This window comes from Silurus meridionalis, chromosome 14 (assembly GCF_014805685.1).
Source record: "Silurus meridionalis isolate SWU-2019-XX chromosome 14, ASM1480568v1, whole genome shotgun sequence".
Taxonomy (NCBI): domain Eukaryota; kingdom Metazoa; phylum Chordata; class Actinopteri; order Siluriformes; family Siluridae; genus Silurus; species Silurus meridionalis.
The window spans coordinates 4,514,028-4,532,201 of record NC_060897.1 but is presented as its reverse complement, the minus strand read 5'-3'; the positions used below and the strand labels follow the sequence as shown (position 1 = coordinate 4,532,201).

At 38.8% G+C, this 18,174-nt stretch overlaps 1 protein-coding gene across 8 annotated transcripts in view; it reads left to right on the top strand.

Moving 5' to 3' along the window:
- The first annotated feature begins 5,725 nt into the window (after positions 1-5,725).
- Positions 5,726-18,174, top strand: part of gpatch8 (G patch domain containing 8) — a 29,828-nt gene continuing 17,379 nt past the window's right edge. For 2 of the 8 annotated variants that reach the window (XM_046866331.1, XM_046866334.1), the window contains exons 1-2: positions 5,801-5,843; positions 13,415-13,492. Coding sequence is in view for 2 of the 8 variants with exons in the window: in XM_046866329.1 (XP_046722285.1) it covers positions 5,799-5,843; positions 13,415-13,492 (123 nt within the window). In the remaining 6 variants the exon portion in view is untranslated. Of the gene's footprint in view, positions 5,844-8,146; positions 8,288-13,414; positions 13,493-15,148; positions 15,262-18,174 lie in introns of those variants that run through there. The other 6 variants (XM_046866333.1, XM_046866332.1, XM_046866329.1 and 3 more) reach the window with 6 other exon arrangements.

Genomic DNA, 18,174 nt, shown 5'->3' with positions numbered 1-18,174 from the left:
GATCTTCGGGCTCTCAGGTGGCACTGCATTTAAAACAGTAATGATTCTGAAATGGAAATCACTGCATGGGCTTAATAACACCTCAAGAAATCATTGTCTCTGTGAACACAGTTTGCCAACTCATACACAAATGCAGATAATCTTCTCCAAAGAAGAAGGCACGTGTGAACATGATCCAGAAACACCACCAACCTATCTGGGCCAAAGCTCATTTAACATGTACTTAGAAGCAACAAATGCTTCCATCCAGTAAACATCTTTTACAGGGAAGGCCTTGCATATTTGAGCAAGACAAAGCTAACAATGCTAATAGCATCACATTGTATTAGAAGAGTCTGGATGCTGAACTGGCCTGTGTGCAGTTTAGACCTTTCATCATTTGAAAACTTTGGGCACATCATGAAATGAAAAATACAACAAAGAATACCCAGAACAGTTGACCAGCTCAAATCCTGTATCAGACACATTATGGGACGACAGTTTTTTCCCAAAACCTCAGCAACTAGTCTTCTCAGTTCCCATATGTATACAGACAGAAGATGTGATGCTACGCAGTGGTAAACATGGCTGCATTCTAACATTTTGGAAACCTGTTTTAATATGTTTTCTATGTTCTATTGTTTTCAGTTACATTTTACACAGTATGCTAATTATTTGGAATTGGAGTTGTATTATTAAAATCTTAGAATGATATCAGTCAAATAAATGAACCAGTCAATAATAATCTAAACTCAACAGTAAATATAACATATTTGATAACATTGGATTGTGATTCCAAAGCTGTCACTAAATTAAAACATCACGGACCCCTGGCTATGCTTTGTGGACCCCAGGGATCCCTGAATTTCACTTTGAAAATCTTCAAAAGACTGACTGAACACATTATCTGAAACCAACTAAAATTTATTTGTACTTCCTGAACACAAACCTCATAGCAAAACCATTAAAAAAAACAGGAAGTAAAAACAGCTGAATTTTAGGCTCATTACAGTTTTTAAAACAAAAATAATCATAAATAATAAAATATTTTCTAATAGTTTTTAATTAGTTACTGTGCAATATACACTATATGGCAAAATTATTGGGACACCTGACTTTTTCAGCCAGTTCTTCTCCAAACTGTTACTACAAAATTGTATACAGTGCCTTTGTTTGTGGTGGGATTACATTTTTCCTTCAGATCAACTGTTCCCGCTTGACAGTGCATCAGTACACAAAGCCAGCTTCGTGAAGATTGGAGTTGGAATGGAAGATTGTGTGGGTTGCGTGGCTTGGGGAAAGAGTTCTGACCTCAACCCTATTGAATACCTTTGGGGTATGTGTGAATGCTGGTTGCACCCCAGGTCTCCTCACCTTACCCACATCAGTACCTGACTTGACTAACACTCTGCACTTTAACATCAGAGATTCTCCACAGTGCTGCTGAATTCTTAAATCTGATTGGTCAAGAAGTAGCTCTGTCAGTAGTTGCAAGGCAAACCATACAGCTTTTATGTTTAAAGTTTTTATGAAACTTCAGTACAGAGAAAAAAAGAAAGGCTGGTTGGGGAATGTGTATTTATAGCTGCTATAATGTGCATGATAACAGAAACTTTCTCTTTTTTTTTTAAATGGTCCAAAACATTTATTCATGTATACACTAAAATCAAACTGTTGTTGTATAAGTATAAAATATTGCTATCAGACCTGCATAATTCACTATGCTCAAGTCTCATTCACTAATAACTAAATGACTTCAGTTAGAATCTACAAACTCGAATGGAATAATGGACTCTGGTGCTCATACGAAGGATCCTTTCAACAAACATCCTACTGTTTATGGCATGCAGTTGTACATGAGGAATGACTCATAATCACACTGAAGAAAAGGATGATTTCCCTTATGCATCTTGTTCCTCAAATGATTCTTCCTCATGTCGTCTCAGGGAGTTTTTTCTCGCTGATTCCTGTAAAGCTGCTTTGTGAAGAATCCATTGTTAACAGTGCTATATATGTAAGATTGAACCATATTGGAAAATAATCAAATACTTTAACTAATCAAAGTAGTTTATTATTCCAGTTAATTTTTTCCAGTTTATTATATTATGATGATATTTCCCAACATGAATCTAAAAAACATGCCATATTGAGTAATGAAATATTCTAGCTATAATTAAGGCATTCAGTGATTCCAGTGCTGTTTCAGTAGTCAATCTAATTATTTAATTACTTATTACTGTAATTACTCAACAACTGATCCATCAGATCTGCATTCTCTTTTTTATAAGGTCACCTTAAGCTTCGTTTCACAATTGTGTTACTTATGACACAGTCTGTATAAAGGACAAAAATATATTTCATGACAACTTAAGAGTTCATACATATTTTGCAATTGCACCATTTCTGAAAGCGGAACTTTTCATCCATCCCTGTTAACAGATTAAACGAATGGAATTATTTAAAGAAGTGTAAATTCAGTATTTATACTGTAATTATCCATTAGGGTTTATTGCTCGTTGTCAATGGTGTATTGAAGAGTTACAGCTCCATCTTCTTTTAAACACTCAACAAAACTAAAGTAAATTAATGTTGTCCTACACAGTGAGCATGAAGATAATATCATCTACACACCGCTGTGTACACACACATGCAAACTGAAACATCTCATTTTGAAATTTTTTGTGTATGTTGGTTTCAACAGTATGTCTGAGCTCCAGGTTATTATTCAGATGTAGATTTAGATCTCCAGTAAGTGAGCCAGAAGCTACAATGATGACTTGAGAAAGAAAAAGAGAAATAAGAACCAAAAGAAAACCACGATCCCTTTTGGGTTTCCCTGGAAAACAGGATGATAAAACATTACAGCTGTATTCTATCAAAGAATCAGAATACTGTGAAAGATCCTGCAAAGAGACATACATTTAGGATATCATGGACGGACCACTACACAAGTAGAGAGAGAGAGAGAGAGAGAGACTTTATTCAAATGTATTGTTAAGGCCTGATTATAAGTAGAGGGCTAATGAAATGCAGTTCATCACCAGAAGGGCAAATAGCAATGTATTTAAATAAATAAATACACACACACACACACACACACACACACACACACACACACACACACGCATATGTTTGTACAATATACAATATTATATTACAGGAGCGCAAAGTACAGGTACAGGTGCAGAAACCAGCTCAGTGTTGTAGGCCAAAAAATATGATACAAGGTGCAATATACATATACAATATACGAGGTGCATTAGCAAACAATAGTTACATTTTTTGAATTACAAAAAATAGACAATGTTCACTGCTAAATGCACTTTACAAAAACAAATTTAATTAAGCTAGAGCAGTGGTTCTTAGATTTTTTTCTCTCATTCTCTTCTTTCAAAGTGAGTGAGATGGTGCATTTTCAAGCCACAAATGTCCCCCATCACATTCCAAAAATGGCAATGACATACTTCAAGTTTAAAAATGTCTAATTTATTCAAATATCAAGTTTTAAATCAATAACATCAAATAGCCTCAAGTTCAAAAACAGAGAAAATAAAAGTGTAGTTGAATTACTTGAATAAATGATCTAAACGTTTATTTGTGCTTGTTTTGAGTGTATGAATTGTTTTTTTTTTTTACTGTATTTTTAATAAAGTATAACTACAAATGAAGAACAAAAAATTAATATGTAATTATTTAATTTAATATAATTATATATAAAAATATAAATCGTTCGTTGCACTCAACCAGTCATGCCTTTATTCACCACTAGATGGGAGTGTCTCACACTTTGGGAACCACTGAGCTACAGAAACTTTTATTTAGTAGTGAATTATTATTATAAGTGAAGAGTGCAGGCAGGGTGGAGTGGGTGGAGAAGAGTGATAGGAGTGATTTGTGATAGAAGAGTATCTGTGAGAGTGAAAGGGAAAGTTTATAGGACTGTGGTGAGACCTGAGATGTTGTATGGTTTAGAGACAGTGGCATTGAGTAAAAGACAGGAGGTGGAGCTGGAGGTAGCAGAGCTGAAGATGTTGAGGTTTACGTTGGGAGTGACGACGATGGACAGGATTAGAAATTAGTCTAATAGAGGGACAGCGGATGTTGGACGTTTTGGAGACAAAGTGAGGGAGGTGCGATTGAGATGGTTTGGACATGTGCAGAGGAGGGACATGGGGTAAATCGGTAGAAGAATGCTGAGGATGGAACCACCAATGGCCAAAAAGGAGGTTTATAGATGTGGTGAAGGAAGACATGCAGGTAGTTGGTTTAAAAGAGGCAGATGTAGAGGACAGGGGTATGGAGACGGATAATCTGCTGTGGCGACCCCTAATGGGAGAAGCCGAAAGAAGAAAAAGATATATTAAACAAAGATGTAAGCCTGTAAATGCCCAAATGAACCACTAGATGTCGCCATCTTAGCGAAGATGTACAACTGTATATAGTTGGAACCATTATTTTTTTTAACTACTGTACGGTGGCCCAAAGTGCAAAACCAACTAAAACATTTCTAACAAATCAGAAAACAGAATAACAAAACTTCTGAGCGACTTTTGTGTTTTTGTACTTTAATATATATTTTTTATTAAATGTATAAATAACATACTAATATGGTTTATATTTACATATATACATACAAACATGCATACACACACACTTCTTCATATTCTCTTCTTTTTCTTCTTCTTTCAGCTGCTCAAATTAGGGGTCGCCACAGCGGATCATCTGTCTCTATACCCCCCTGTCCTCTACATCTGCTTCTTTCAAACCAACACATGGTTACTATATTGACATGCACTATATTGACAAAAGTATTGGGTCACCTGGTCATTAATATGGCATGTGATTTTTGAGCATTGGATTCCACATCTAGTCCCAATTTGCCCTTATAATTCCCTCCACTTTTCCGGGAACATGTTCCACTAGATTTTGGAGTGTGCTTATGGATATTTGTGTTCATCAGCCACAAGGATATTACTAAAGGCAGGTACTGATGTAGGTGAGGAGACCTGGGGTGAAGTCAGCATTCCAATTCATCCCAAAGGTGTTCAGTAGGGATGAGATCAGAGCTCTTTAGCAGGCCACTCAAGATCTTCCTCTCCAAAGCATGTAAACCAGATATTCAAGGAGCTCACTTTGTGCACAGAAGCATTGCCATGTTGGAACAGTTTTGGGTTTTTAAATTCAAGTGAATGGAAATCTTTATTATAGCGCATCAAAATACATCCTGTACAATTGAGTGCCTCCAGATTTGTGTAAAGGTTTGGAAGAACCACATATAGCAGGACCCAATATTTTACAATATAGGGTATAAATGTATATATAAATATAACTATACACACACACACACACACACACACACACACACACACACACACATATAGCCAAGAAAACAAAATAAAAGAAAGCAAATGCCCAAATCCACCGCTAGATGTCGCGATCCATCTGTGGGTTTTTAACTGTACAGTACCAGTTGCGGTGGACATTTATCGAAGTATTGCCCAAATAAAATAAAAAAAATAAACGATTCATGATTTAATTTAACTATCGAATGAAAGTATTTAAAATTAGAGATATTTTTAAAAATAAAAATAATATATATATAATTTGCACGTCCATTTCCTAGACAGAAATGCGTTGTTATTGAAAGGCATTCCGTCTGTAGAATCTTATTGGACAATTCACCCATCAATCAATCTGACTCGTTCTGCCATTGGTCTGTTTTCCTGTTGTGGGCGTTGCCTGCGCGCAGACTCTGAGAGGAAGGAGAGACTCGTTAGAGAGAGAGAGAGAGAGAGAGAGAGAGCGGAAGGGAAGACAAAATGGCTGACAGATTTTCAAGGTTCAACGAGGAACGTGATTTCCAGGTAAAAATAAGACGACGATTGGGAATAAAAGGCATAAATGTTGCGCGGTGGTTGTTTTGCAGCAATTATGAACTATTTCAGGTAATTTCTGAAGAGATTTGAGGATCGCTTAGCTTCAGAGAGCTAGCCGTTAGCATGTTAGCATACGATGTACTAGCAGTAGAGAAAGAGCTTCGTAGCTAACACTTTAGAGCTGATGTTTCACATAAATACTGCATTATTCATAAAGAAGTCGAGGAAAACCTTTTATTAGCATTTCAAATTGTCGTTAAGAAGTTCGTCTGTTTTAATAACCGTTGTTTATTATAAAAGTAGTCTGAAATGTGTTATTTATTATATATAATAAACAGCGAATAAGAGTGTAAGATCAAATATAATATATTAATTCCAGAATTACATTTTTTTCACATTTGCATATTTTTATTAGAATATTTCCCAAAAACAAAATCCAATAATTGTTATTGTTTGTTGGTTAGGCTAGTTTATAAGGTTTTGCTAATCCGTCTATGGATTCTCCCTTTTGTTGTCGCATTTTATATGATTTGTAGGAAAACTAGCTTTATCTCAAAGCATCAGAAATCTGGGATTTATTTGAATGAAAACAAAAAAAAACCCGAATAAAATAATACAACTGGAAGATTTAAACCATGAGTTTGCAGGTAATCATGCTAGCTGGATGTGTTTGACTAGCATGAGGGGAGGGGAAGAATGACAGGCTGCAGGTTCTTGAGAGATACACACACACATGACTCACACACACACACACACACACACACACACACACACACTATATAGTGCTTTAAAAGAAAAGTACGAAAGTACGAATGCATCTTCTGGCCTAGAACTCACAGATTGATGTCACAAAACTCATTTGCATATTACTTGCATCCTCGCATATTCATTGCATCGGATTTGTTGTTGCCTGAAGAAGGTTCCTAGAAATGGAGTAGTAGGATTAGACACTAATAGGCTGTAGCTTGTTCGAAGTGTGTCCTGTTCGCTCACAACACCACGAACGAGCAATTGATTAATTTTAAATGACTGCCTTTTCTATAAAGAATGCAGTGTAAACGAATTTGTGCAAAGGAGACAGTTACAGATGGAATAACTTGCTTATGAATTATGTATAATGGTGGTTAGTGATTGTTGAAATATGTGCTGACGGGTTGTTGGGAATAATACCGGTTGTTGGGAATAATACTGATTAGTGTTTGGAATACATGGTGGTCAGTGGTGAGTTGTTTGAAACGGTAGTAGTTATTGATTCATTGTTGGGCACAATGATGTTTGGTCATTTGGAATACTGGTGATTAGTGATTGGTCATAGGGACAAACCTTTGGTCAATTTGAATAATGGAGATTAGTCATAGGCCATTAGTAAAAGTGTTAATTAGTGATTAATAATTTAGAATAATGGAGATTAGTGATTGGTCACTGGGACAAACCAGTGATGAATTATTTGGAATAATGGAAAAGTGTGAACAGTGATTAGTAATGGATAATTTGGAATACTGGTAATTGGTTGTTTAGAATAATAGACATTAGTGATTGGCCACTCGGATGTATCAGTGATTTGCCATTTGGAATACTGGTGATTAGTGATTGGTCAATTTGAATAATGGAGATTAGTCATAGATCATTGGTAAGTGTTAATTAGTGATTTAATAATTTAGATTAATGGTGATTAGTGATTGGCCATTTGAAAAAATGGAGATTAGTGATTGGTCCCTGAATAAACCAAGTTATGAATCATTTGGAATAATGGAAAAGTGTCAACAGTGATTAGTAATGGATCATTTGAAATACTGGTGATTGATCATTCGGAGTACCGGTGGTTAGTGATTGGTCAGTAATTGATGATCGGCTGTGGCGAACCCTAATGAGAGCAGCCGGAAGAAGAAGAAGTGATTGGTCATTTGGAACAGTGTTGTTTTGTGATTGGTGGTTTGGAATGCTGGTGAATTATAATTGTTCGTTGTAAACAGTGGTGATCAGTGATCGATTGTTCGAAAACCATTGGTTTGTGACCAATAATTGTGTGCAGGAATGTCATTAATAAAAAGAAATTGCTATATTTGGGACGTAACAATTGATCAGACCTGTTGGTAATGGTGGAAGTTGTAGAATTGAAAGCGTGGCGCTGTTTTATATTCTGAATGCATCTCGCTCAGCTTTACAAAGCACAAAGCCTCTCTTGTGGTACTTTTGCATAGCAGATTGCAGGTTCGTGCTTATAATGCTGAAAATCTCTTGTGTTTCGGTCTTGGTGCTTCTCCAACGCGCGTGTGTGTGTTTTTGTTTGAATCGAATGAATGCTCTTCAGCTCGTTATACATACATCGATTTTAAAAAGCTCCACTTCAGTCTGAATTAAAGCTGAAACATTTGCCTCATGTCAGATGCCACCTTGTACATGATGCAGAGTGAAGAATGGCTAGATATTCTGTAAGTTTTTTTTTTTCTTCCTCGTTTGGGTGCTGTTTTGCGGTGTACGTTGCATGTTAACCAGGGCCACATGGTTTGTATATTCAGCTTTTTAGCCACTTACCTCAGAGACGCCTCAACAAGATACTTGTTATCTGCAGACAGATGGTCTTTCACGCCGAACAAATGTTCATCTCGGTTCATCGTGAAACGTGTTTGGTCGGCCAACTGCAGTTGCTGTATTTTTTTTTTTCTTCTCAACCCTATGTCTCTCTAATAGAGGAAACAGATGCTATTTTTCTGTAACAACCATAAATAGACTCCTTGGTTTTATGTTAGCGGTGAAGTCATTACTTTTTTGTATATACAGAGAGGTAGGTAGTTAGAAAGTCAGAATTGGAGTAGAGATCATGTTATCTGTCTGTTGATTTTATGATTGTTGTGAATTTTATTGTATTTTTTTATCTCAAATCTTTTTTAGTTTGAAGAAACGTAATATAAATGAGTTAAATATATTATGGGCTTATCAATGTTTGCTTTACACTTTTAAAGGAAAAATCACTGCATTTATCAATGCATAAAAAGATCAAGATGGTGGCACTTGAACACCTCTAGGCTCAGTGTCTCTTCAAGTTTGCCTCCATTTAACATATTATTTTGCTACTTGTGCACTTCTGTTCAGATGCTAACTGCATTTCATTGGCTCTGTACATGTTGTTTGCACAATGACAAAGTAGAGTCTAATCTAATCATCTAAACTACTTTATATGGACAAAAGTTTTGGGATGCCAGACTTTTCCAGCCATATATAGTTCTTAGCCAAACAGTTATCCCAAAGTTGGAGGCACACAGTCGTATAGGACGTTTTTGGAGGCGATTTTTTTAACTAAAACTCGCAAACTTGTCAGTCAGCTCCTAGAAGATCTGGCTTACATGGTTTGAATCTCCACAAGCACACTCCAAAATCGATTGACAAAAGAGCGGAGGTTATAATAACAGCAAATGGGTGGTATTAGCATGTTCAAAAACTGTATGTTGCACTTTAATGTTGGGTAGATTCTAAAATGATTTGGACTGAACACACGTTGCATAAGCCCACGTTTACATGTTCATCCTGGAGATTGCGCCTCTTGCTACCAAGTACTTACAATGCTGTTTTATTTTATTATTATTATTATTATTTCAGCTTTTTTTTTTCCATTTTCACTGCAGAAGCAAACACCCCTTGCTTCTCCCATTCAATTTTAGATTTTTCCACAACAGGATTTCATAATAATAACCGACTCAAAATCAAGACTTCCCGAAAAACTGACCACCCAACGTTTGTGAGGATTTTTAACTAAAGTATCGTACTTAAAATCTAAACATTTTAGGATTGTCTTCTGGACACTTAGGAATCTGTGGAAACGACCAAGCAGACAATGCTGCCGAAAAAAAAGCTCTATCTTCAGAACTAATGAAATAGCTCGTACAGCAAAAAGAATTGCCAACTGGAATGGGATCAGTGCCTAAATAAACTACACACACTTTACACATGATGCCAAATAGGACACTTAAAACTAACAAACAAATCCCCCGAAAATTCCAAAACCCATCAAGTCCCAATGTCAATTTAGGGGGTTTGATGAGATGTTACACTTATAGCCCTTAGAGAAAATTGTTTTATGCTGTTGACACTCTTGAAAAGGTTTTTAAGCAAATGAACCCTAAAGATTTGCGAGAGAACTCATTTTAAACATCTAATTTAAAAAGTTTTTATCGACTCGTATAACAAAACAAAGATTTCCCCATGAACCTAACCGAAGAAGTTGACATGGCGCAAAGAAAATTACTGTATCCCTGCTACCTGAATTTTAATATCCACCAAGAACTGGTAGCCAGAATCCCCCCCTGGTCCACTTGTCTCTCACCTCTGAGGGTTGTGTCTGTGTGCTTGCATGCATTTTTTTTTGTATATTTGCAATTCATATTTTGTTATTTATATGAGGCCCTTATAAAAACCTTGGTGGCGCATCGTGTGTTCAGGTCGCACTAATGGGTTGCTTTTGGGCGGTCGGCTCGGAATTTACTGGCTCACCTTTCGCCCAGATTACATTTTCTAATTTGGATGATCTTTATTTCCCCGTCTCCATATTCAGTAGCGATGGATTTTGGTCAGGAGATCGGCACAGCTGCGGCATTTCGCAGGCGTCGTTCCATGGCGGCCATGTTGACAGCCTGCCCGGTTGGTGTGAGATCAGATCTACTGTCTCTCTCTCTCTCTCTCTCTCTCTCTCTCTCTCTCTCTCTCTCTCTCTCTCTCTCTCTTCCTTGTTTTTCCTTGTCTCCCCATAACAGATCGTAACACAATGACAGTACAGCTTTCTAGAGAGTTGGGTGAAATGAACTTCCTCTGACATTCGCTTTGTTTTGTTACCATACGTATAAATAAATACATTCCCAGTGCACCGATTGACCTACTGATGATTCTTTGTTTTTTCTCCTTTTTCTGAAGATAAAGAAACAATATTCCAATTTTCTCTTGGAAGTTTTTTCAGGTGGGATGTGCCACTGCGCTTTTAAATGCGAGTATATTTGCGAGGATCTCCGAGTGTTTCGGACACTTCCCGGCTTAATAGACTGGCTTTTCTGAAGTGTCTCCGATACTTGCTAATCTTGCTAATCTTTTAAATATTCCTCCAGGCGGTCAGTGCAGACGTGGCTCCCAACTTGTATAGGGTTTCTGTTGATTTGGAACTCTGCCTCTTCTTGGCCTTTTTCAGACATCTACTATCAAACTTGTTTGAAGGAAGGAAAAGAAAGGGGTGTGGCCAGACATGCACCAATGTTGGATAATTTGGCTATTGCATGAACATTTCACCAAGATATAAACGCTAAACCGTAAACAAACACACAGGTTGCGTATCAGTGCTTTTGTGGAACTGTGAGCAGCTACACCCTTAAAATTAGATCCTAACAGCTTTTCTTCAAAGACTCTTTTTTTTAACGTTGTATTGTGATATTGGGTGTGAGAATGGTGCTGTGTAATGCACATAGAGCTTCGTGTTGACCTGCAGCGGAGATGCCTGTTGAATTCCTGTCTAGGTCATGTTTTTTTTGTGTAGACATTTCACGCCTTTGTCTGTTTGACAGCACGGACAAGGGAGAACATTAGAGAACGATAGCCGTGATGATTAGTTGGCATTTATTGGTATTTATTCTTCCCCCAAAAATATGTGCTAGCATGAAATTTCCTCTTCACTTGAACTAGGAGACATGTCCCAGCATCACAATGCACAATTCTTCTGTACACATGAACATTTTGTTGGTTTTGATGGACTGGAAGATCATAAGAAACCTGCTTAAGAGCAAACTCCTCAAGCTTACTAAACACCTTTTGGATGTGTATTTATTTAAAGCTTCCAAAGAGTTCTGCACATCTGTCGAGATGCCTTTTAAGGCAATTTTAGGTGTCAAACTTATTACTGTATAGAGTAACACATTCAAATCAACTCGTAATATCAGTTTTTAGAAACCACTCACTGAAGTGCAATAAACGTAAAATATATTCATGCAAGCCGAACGTTATATAAAAGTATATTTCGCCGATGAGAGCACTTTTGAGGTAAATGCTGAAAGCTGCGTTTGTTTCTCCACAAACACGCCTCTGAAGACTCCCGAGCAGCGCAGCAGCGCTTTGAAGTCACCTAGCGAGGCGCAAACATCTAAACTCGCTGTCGTCCTCTGCAGCGACCCGCAGGGCTCAGATATCGCGGGAGCTTTGATGACGAATTTCGATTTCTATGCCGCGATACACACTTGCGAAAGTCTCATCCGCCGCACTCCTAATGGCTGTTATTAAATCAAAGCCCACACAGGCCTCCTGCCAAATCCGAAAAAACGAACGTGTTTTTCTTTTCCCCTCATTTCCGTCTCGTTTGAAACGAAAGGTCGTGGCTGGATTATGCGAGTTTGTTTTTTGCGCACGTCTTACTGTGCTCCGTGTTGAGACTCTGTTCCGTGTACTTTTGTACTGGTTAGTAAACATACGCCGCTGTAGTGACACGCACGCAGGTAGCCGTATTTAGCCAGTGTTATATCTCAGACTGACGCCTGTAGTGTTTAAGAAGCGTGACCTTGGTTAGGGAAGGAAATGGACACGGATTGTAAGACATTGTTCAATATCTTTCATGCTTCAGACACAGAGTTTAATCTCTACCCTGTGTTTATTTATAAGGGCTGTCGGTAGGCAGATTTCTAATTTAGAATCGACCTGGTGACGTAACGAAAGACTGCGCACTCGGATGAGGGTCTGTGTCGGGCGGACCGCCGCACCGAGCCTAAACCTTGCTTCAGGGTCTGTATCCGTGTCGGCGTGTTAAACCTCATTAAATTGTGGCCCTCGGCAGCATAATTCAGATAGTAAAGAAATGGGAGCAGGTTGAATTGATCCCTATTCTCATGGTTTTGACTCTTGTGTAGGAGTGTGGGTCGTTTCGCATGTAGATGAGACGAGGGCAGGGTTTTTTATGACTGATTTGTCATTGGAACGTCATTGAGGTTTGCTGCCCACAGCGCAGACGCCTAAAGAGGTGTGGGAGGGAGGGAGGTAGGGAGGCTAAATAAATGTATTTATTTATTTATTTTTTACATTATTTTGTGTGCAGGATTCAGGTGTTATGTAATAGAGGAATGCATGTTTTTTTCCCCCCTTTTTTATTCTTTAAACTACATTTAAGTTAACTACAATAAATTCCCAATCAATTTTCATGGAAAATGGTCTTGAACATTCCTGTAAATTTGCAACCCTATTTTGAATTAATTTATGACTCGCTCGTGTTTTAGTCTCTCGATATATCAGAGATTTACCTTCTGAAATTGCTCTCATTATTCTGACTCGATTATCCGGGTTGTGTGTCTCGCCCCACCGGCCTTCTTGGCGAAAGAACGGAGCATAAGAATTTACATTTGCAGGCCAGTTTTTCCTTGTTTTGCCGATCTGGAATACTTGCACAGGTTTTAGCTCAGTACTTATAGCTGCATCGTTTTCCATCTCGGGTAAAGTCTCAAGCGTGCATGCATGCTTATTATTATTATTATTATTTATTTATTTATTTATTATTTTTTTAAATTATTTTGTTCAATTGACTGGACATTTTGTGACCGCAGGGTGGAAATCACTTTGACCGGTATGACGAGGGCCAGTTGGAGTTGGAACAGGCCTCCCTGGACAAGCCCATAGAACCGGTAAGGTCACGCCTCTCACCTCATACCATTGGATTAGATCCACGACTGATTGTGTGTACGAGTGGATGATTGGTGCAGTCAAGCGTACATAGCCACACCTCCTCTGTTGTCACCCCCGCCCCTTTTTAGTGCCATACCCAATTTGATTGATCGTAAACCCACCACCCTACCCCACCTAAAATTCCCTTTTTACATGTAAAATGTCTTTCCAAAACCCCCATAAAGTCCCTCTCAGCTCTTTCTCCCTTCCATCAGTGTCGTCACCATAGTCGCATGGTGGAGGAGAGAAGAGCTACTGTTGGATTGTACCAATCACTGTGATCAACCCGCACACCATTTTACTTTGATCACAGATATAAGTGCTGTGTGTATTTGTGGAAGTGTGTGTGTGTGTGTGTGTGTGTGTGTGTGTGTGTGAGATCATGCTTACAACCCTGTCCATGTCATTGTGACACGTGTTTTTATCGAATTTTAAAAGCGTGGAGTGGACGGCACACTATCTCTATTTAACCAATGTTCGAATGCTAATATCAACTACATGCACCAACTCATTTAAAGTGTTAAGAAAACAAAATTACAGTAGTATCACATTAGTAGACTTGACTAATATAAAGCCAAACCAGTGGCGCTGTAGAAGGTTCACACCCTACATCAATCAGGCCAACGTTCGACTTGTTAATTAGTACACTAAAAACAATACACTTTTTTGTTTGTTTGGAAAAAAAACAAGTTTTTGCATTAAAGTTTTATGTAAAACTAATCGCATCCTTTTCCACCGTTAATGCGACTTGACAACCAGCAAAATTCTAATGCAATAAAAAAATGGAAATGTTTCCAGCACATTTAGCTCATAATACAGCACTTTATAGGGTAAGTTTCTTGCAGCCAAGTACCTCCTTATTTGGCCTTTTTTATTCCACTTTTATTATTAAAACAATTTACAACTGTTTATCTGATGCCCTTTTCCAAAAGGCGACTCCCAGTTATCTCATTTACACCACTAAGCCGTTAACTTGAGGTCAATGACGTGGGCGGTTAGGCAGTGCTGGGATATGAGCTCACGACCTGCTTATCAGAAGTCCAACGTCTGAACCCCTGAGCTATGACTAGCTCAGAGCTATGGATGAGCCTCCACCACCACGCTTCAACATGACACATTTTGCTACAAGGTTCCCTTTTTCCCGACACTTTCTGATTAGATATTGTACACCTTGGCTTATCCCACAGAAAAACGTTTTGTTGGTTGCAATGTCGCATCGATTACTCAAATTGTTGGCGCTACAAAAGCAGCGTTTTACGCAGGAGCATGCTAATTTGTCGATCGAGCAACCTGGGCCACGGAGTGTCGGGAATGAAATTCTTCCAGCTGCCGTGTAAGGACCTGCCAAGATCTTTCTTCACAGCTCTCTAGTGCTGCTTAGACTGATTTGGAGCTTCTCCATCTACTTAGTAGATGACCATTAAAGATTTTTTGTTTGCGCTGTATGTTTAGTGTGTTCTCCACTCCACAAAGAGAGTATAAGAGTCTGAGTGTGTTCCTGAATGTGTGTATGTAAAATGGCTGACTGACTGTGTGTGTGTTTGTGTGTGTGTGTGTGTGTTTGTGTGAGATTGCACTCCAGTGATCTGTGTATGTGTTTTGTTTTTTTGTGTTAGTGTCTGTGTAGGACAGTAATTTCAGATATTTACAGTATTGTACACAACTTGGGGTGTTCGACATTTCTCTCCTGCAGCGAATTGGCCCCAATTAGCTAAGCAGCTCTGACCCGGTTTGTATCTGCACGCTCTGCTCTCCTACTCCTGTCTTTTTAGGGGCTCCTTGTAACGCTTATCTCACTCTTATCTTCTCTCTCTCTCTCTCTCTCTCTCTCTCTCTCTCTCTCTCAATCTCTCTCTCTCTCTCTCAATCATTTACTCTCTTTCTGTCTCTATTCCTTGCACACACCTCTTCTGTCTCTCTCACATGTTCTATCTCTGTCTCTCCAACACAGTGATTCGGTGTACAGTACCCTCTGTCATTATGTGCTGGCATGGTGCTTGTGCAACTGGGACTGCATTATTCGCTGACTAGGCATGTAAACAATATCGCAGGCAGCTTTTTTTTTTTCTTAATCTTTTTTAGTTTTTTTTTTTTTAAATTACCCTTCTTGTCTTTCATTCAGAGTTCAGTATGCCGGACCGCCCCCTCGTCTCTATTTAGCTCTCTCCGCTCTCGTCTTTTTTTTTTCTTTATTTTATATAATACACTATATGCACAAAAGTAATGGTACACCAGATTTTTCCAACTACAAAAAAGTTGTAGTTCTTCCCCAAACTTTTAATCACAAATTTGGAGGCACACAATTCTATAGACTCTGTTTGGATCCATGAAATTTCACTGGAACTAGGAGACCCAACCTTTTTCCAGCACGTCAATGGATTCCTTCACGAGTCAATTCTATTGAACCCCTAGGCTTCCTCACCTCACCTGCATCAGTACCTAACATTACTTTGTGTCTGAAGGAGCGCAACTCTCCACAAGATCTGGCCGGACATCTCCTCAGAAGTATGGAGGTTTTTATAACGGTGAATGGGGACTTCAATGCGGAATGAGGCACTGAAAAAACCCCCACAGATCTTATAGTCCACAAACTTTTGTCCATTTAGTGTATGTTCAGCCTCCGAACTCTTTTTCTTATAATTTTTTTAACCAGAATTAAATTAGCCATTTATTGGCTTCAATCGTATGTTCACGTTCCAGTGCTAGAACTCACCCAGAAAGTTACACCGAATGCTTATTTTAGATTTAAATTCTGGTGCCAATAAAACAAAACAAAAAAAAAAGAAGCAAATTTATAGACTTATTTTTAGTTCCGATCGGATTGCAGAGAGAGCTGGAGAACCGAGACGTGGCCTGGCAGCTGCCTGAAGGAAGAACTTCATTCTCCTGCGCTATTGTCTACAGAGGGACGTAGACAGCACACACACACACACACACACATACGCACTGAGCGATGCAGAGACTCTGCAGTGCCTGGTGTGATGATGGCTACCGTGTCCTAAAGCCATACCTAATAAGGATTAGTTTTGAGCACGGGTATATCAGTCCATCGGCAGATTCACACACCGAACACGGATTTGCCCTTCAGCGTCCTGCTCTGGAACCTGGAACCCACAGCAGGCAGCGCCAGCGCTATTTTTCACTGCTGCGACAGTGACTTTTACCCCCACGAGTGTGTGTGTGTGTGTGTGTGTGTGTGTGTGTGTGTGTGTGTGTGTGTGTGTGTGTGTGTGTCCTACTCTTGCTTTTCTGCGCCCCTCCTATGCCGCACATTGTGTGTGATCCGTAGGCAGTTAGAGATCTGTGGTTTTCAAATCGGATTTATTTTTAATTCAAATCTGTCTTTTATCTCTGATTTTTCTCTTTCTAACTTTTTTTTTTTTCTTTTGCATGTGTTACCTTGGTAGCAGTCATACTTGTATCTCATCTTCAATTATATAACCCTCTCTCTTTCATGTTTGTCACCAATAACCTCAAAAAGTGTGGGAGATGTGCACTGGGCAGCTTTAATGTTAGAGCTTTAACACACGCAAATTGGTCTGATCCTCCGGGATCTATCTTTCTTTCTTTCTCCTAAAACACCACACACCACTTACTTTTTTTTTTTAGTTTTGTTTTTTTATTGCGACTTGTTTCGGGAACGTGAGGAACATCAGAAACAGGTCTTGTTTTTAAGCAGTGAGGCCTCTTATGTGCAACACGCACAAAAACAGACACATTTCCTGAATCTTCCGTTTCGAGTGTGTCCTTCTGGAAACTCCCATTGATCCCAACGAACACGAGATGATTTACAGATGTAATGAAATTTTTTTTAAATGGTAATCTGGTATTCTAAGTGTCACGGAGTCCTCATCAAAGCACACACACACTCACGTTAACACATACTCGTGGAGTTTGAAAGCTGAATCCAAGAATGTTCTGTAGAGGAAAGGTCGGAAGTAATTTTCCATCTGCTCTGGAAACTACACACTGGTGCCGGAACTGCTCTCTCCGTCATGGTGTGTGTGTGTGTGTGTGTGTGTGCGCCAGTTTGGGACATTAAGCTTTAATAAATAGTGCACAGGGGAACTCCAGACAATCTCTCAAAAATGCGAGAAGGGATTTTGACTTCTAATCGTTTGGACAGTGCTCATTATTTACAAAAACCAGACTCATCCTGAACTGGGTGGTACCGAATGTCCATTCATTACAGTTCCTTCACTGTTGAGGTGCACTGTTCAGATAAATAAATAAAAGATAACTACTGTTAGTGTATTTTTAGTAGGTATCATGAGCTTTTACTATTAAAATAATAATACACCAGAACACACATCTTCATGGTAACCCCTTGGATATCAACGATTAATCGGTACCGATAGTCGATTGCTGGATCGATCGTTTATGGAAAAAATTTATATACCGATAGTTTTTCCGGGTTGGTTATTACAAGAGCGGCCTCTAGAGGCTAGTCACCGACACCACATGCTGTTTATTACACGTTGGAATGGGTGCGTAGAATCTACCGAGTCGACCTCCAGCAGGTGGATTCATACATCAACACACAGCGTCATATTAAAGTCTTATCTCTCTCTCTCTCTCTCTCTCTCTCTCTCTCTCTCTCTGACTCTCTCTCTGACTCTCTGACTCTTCTAGACCCCCATGT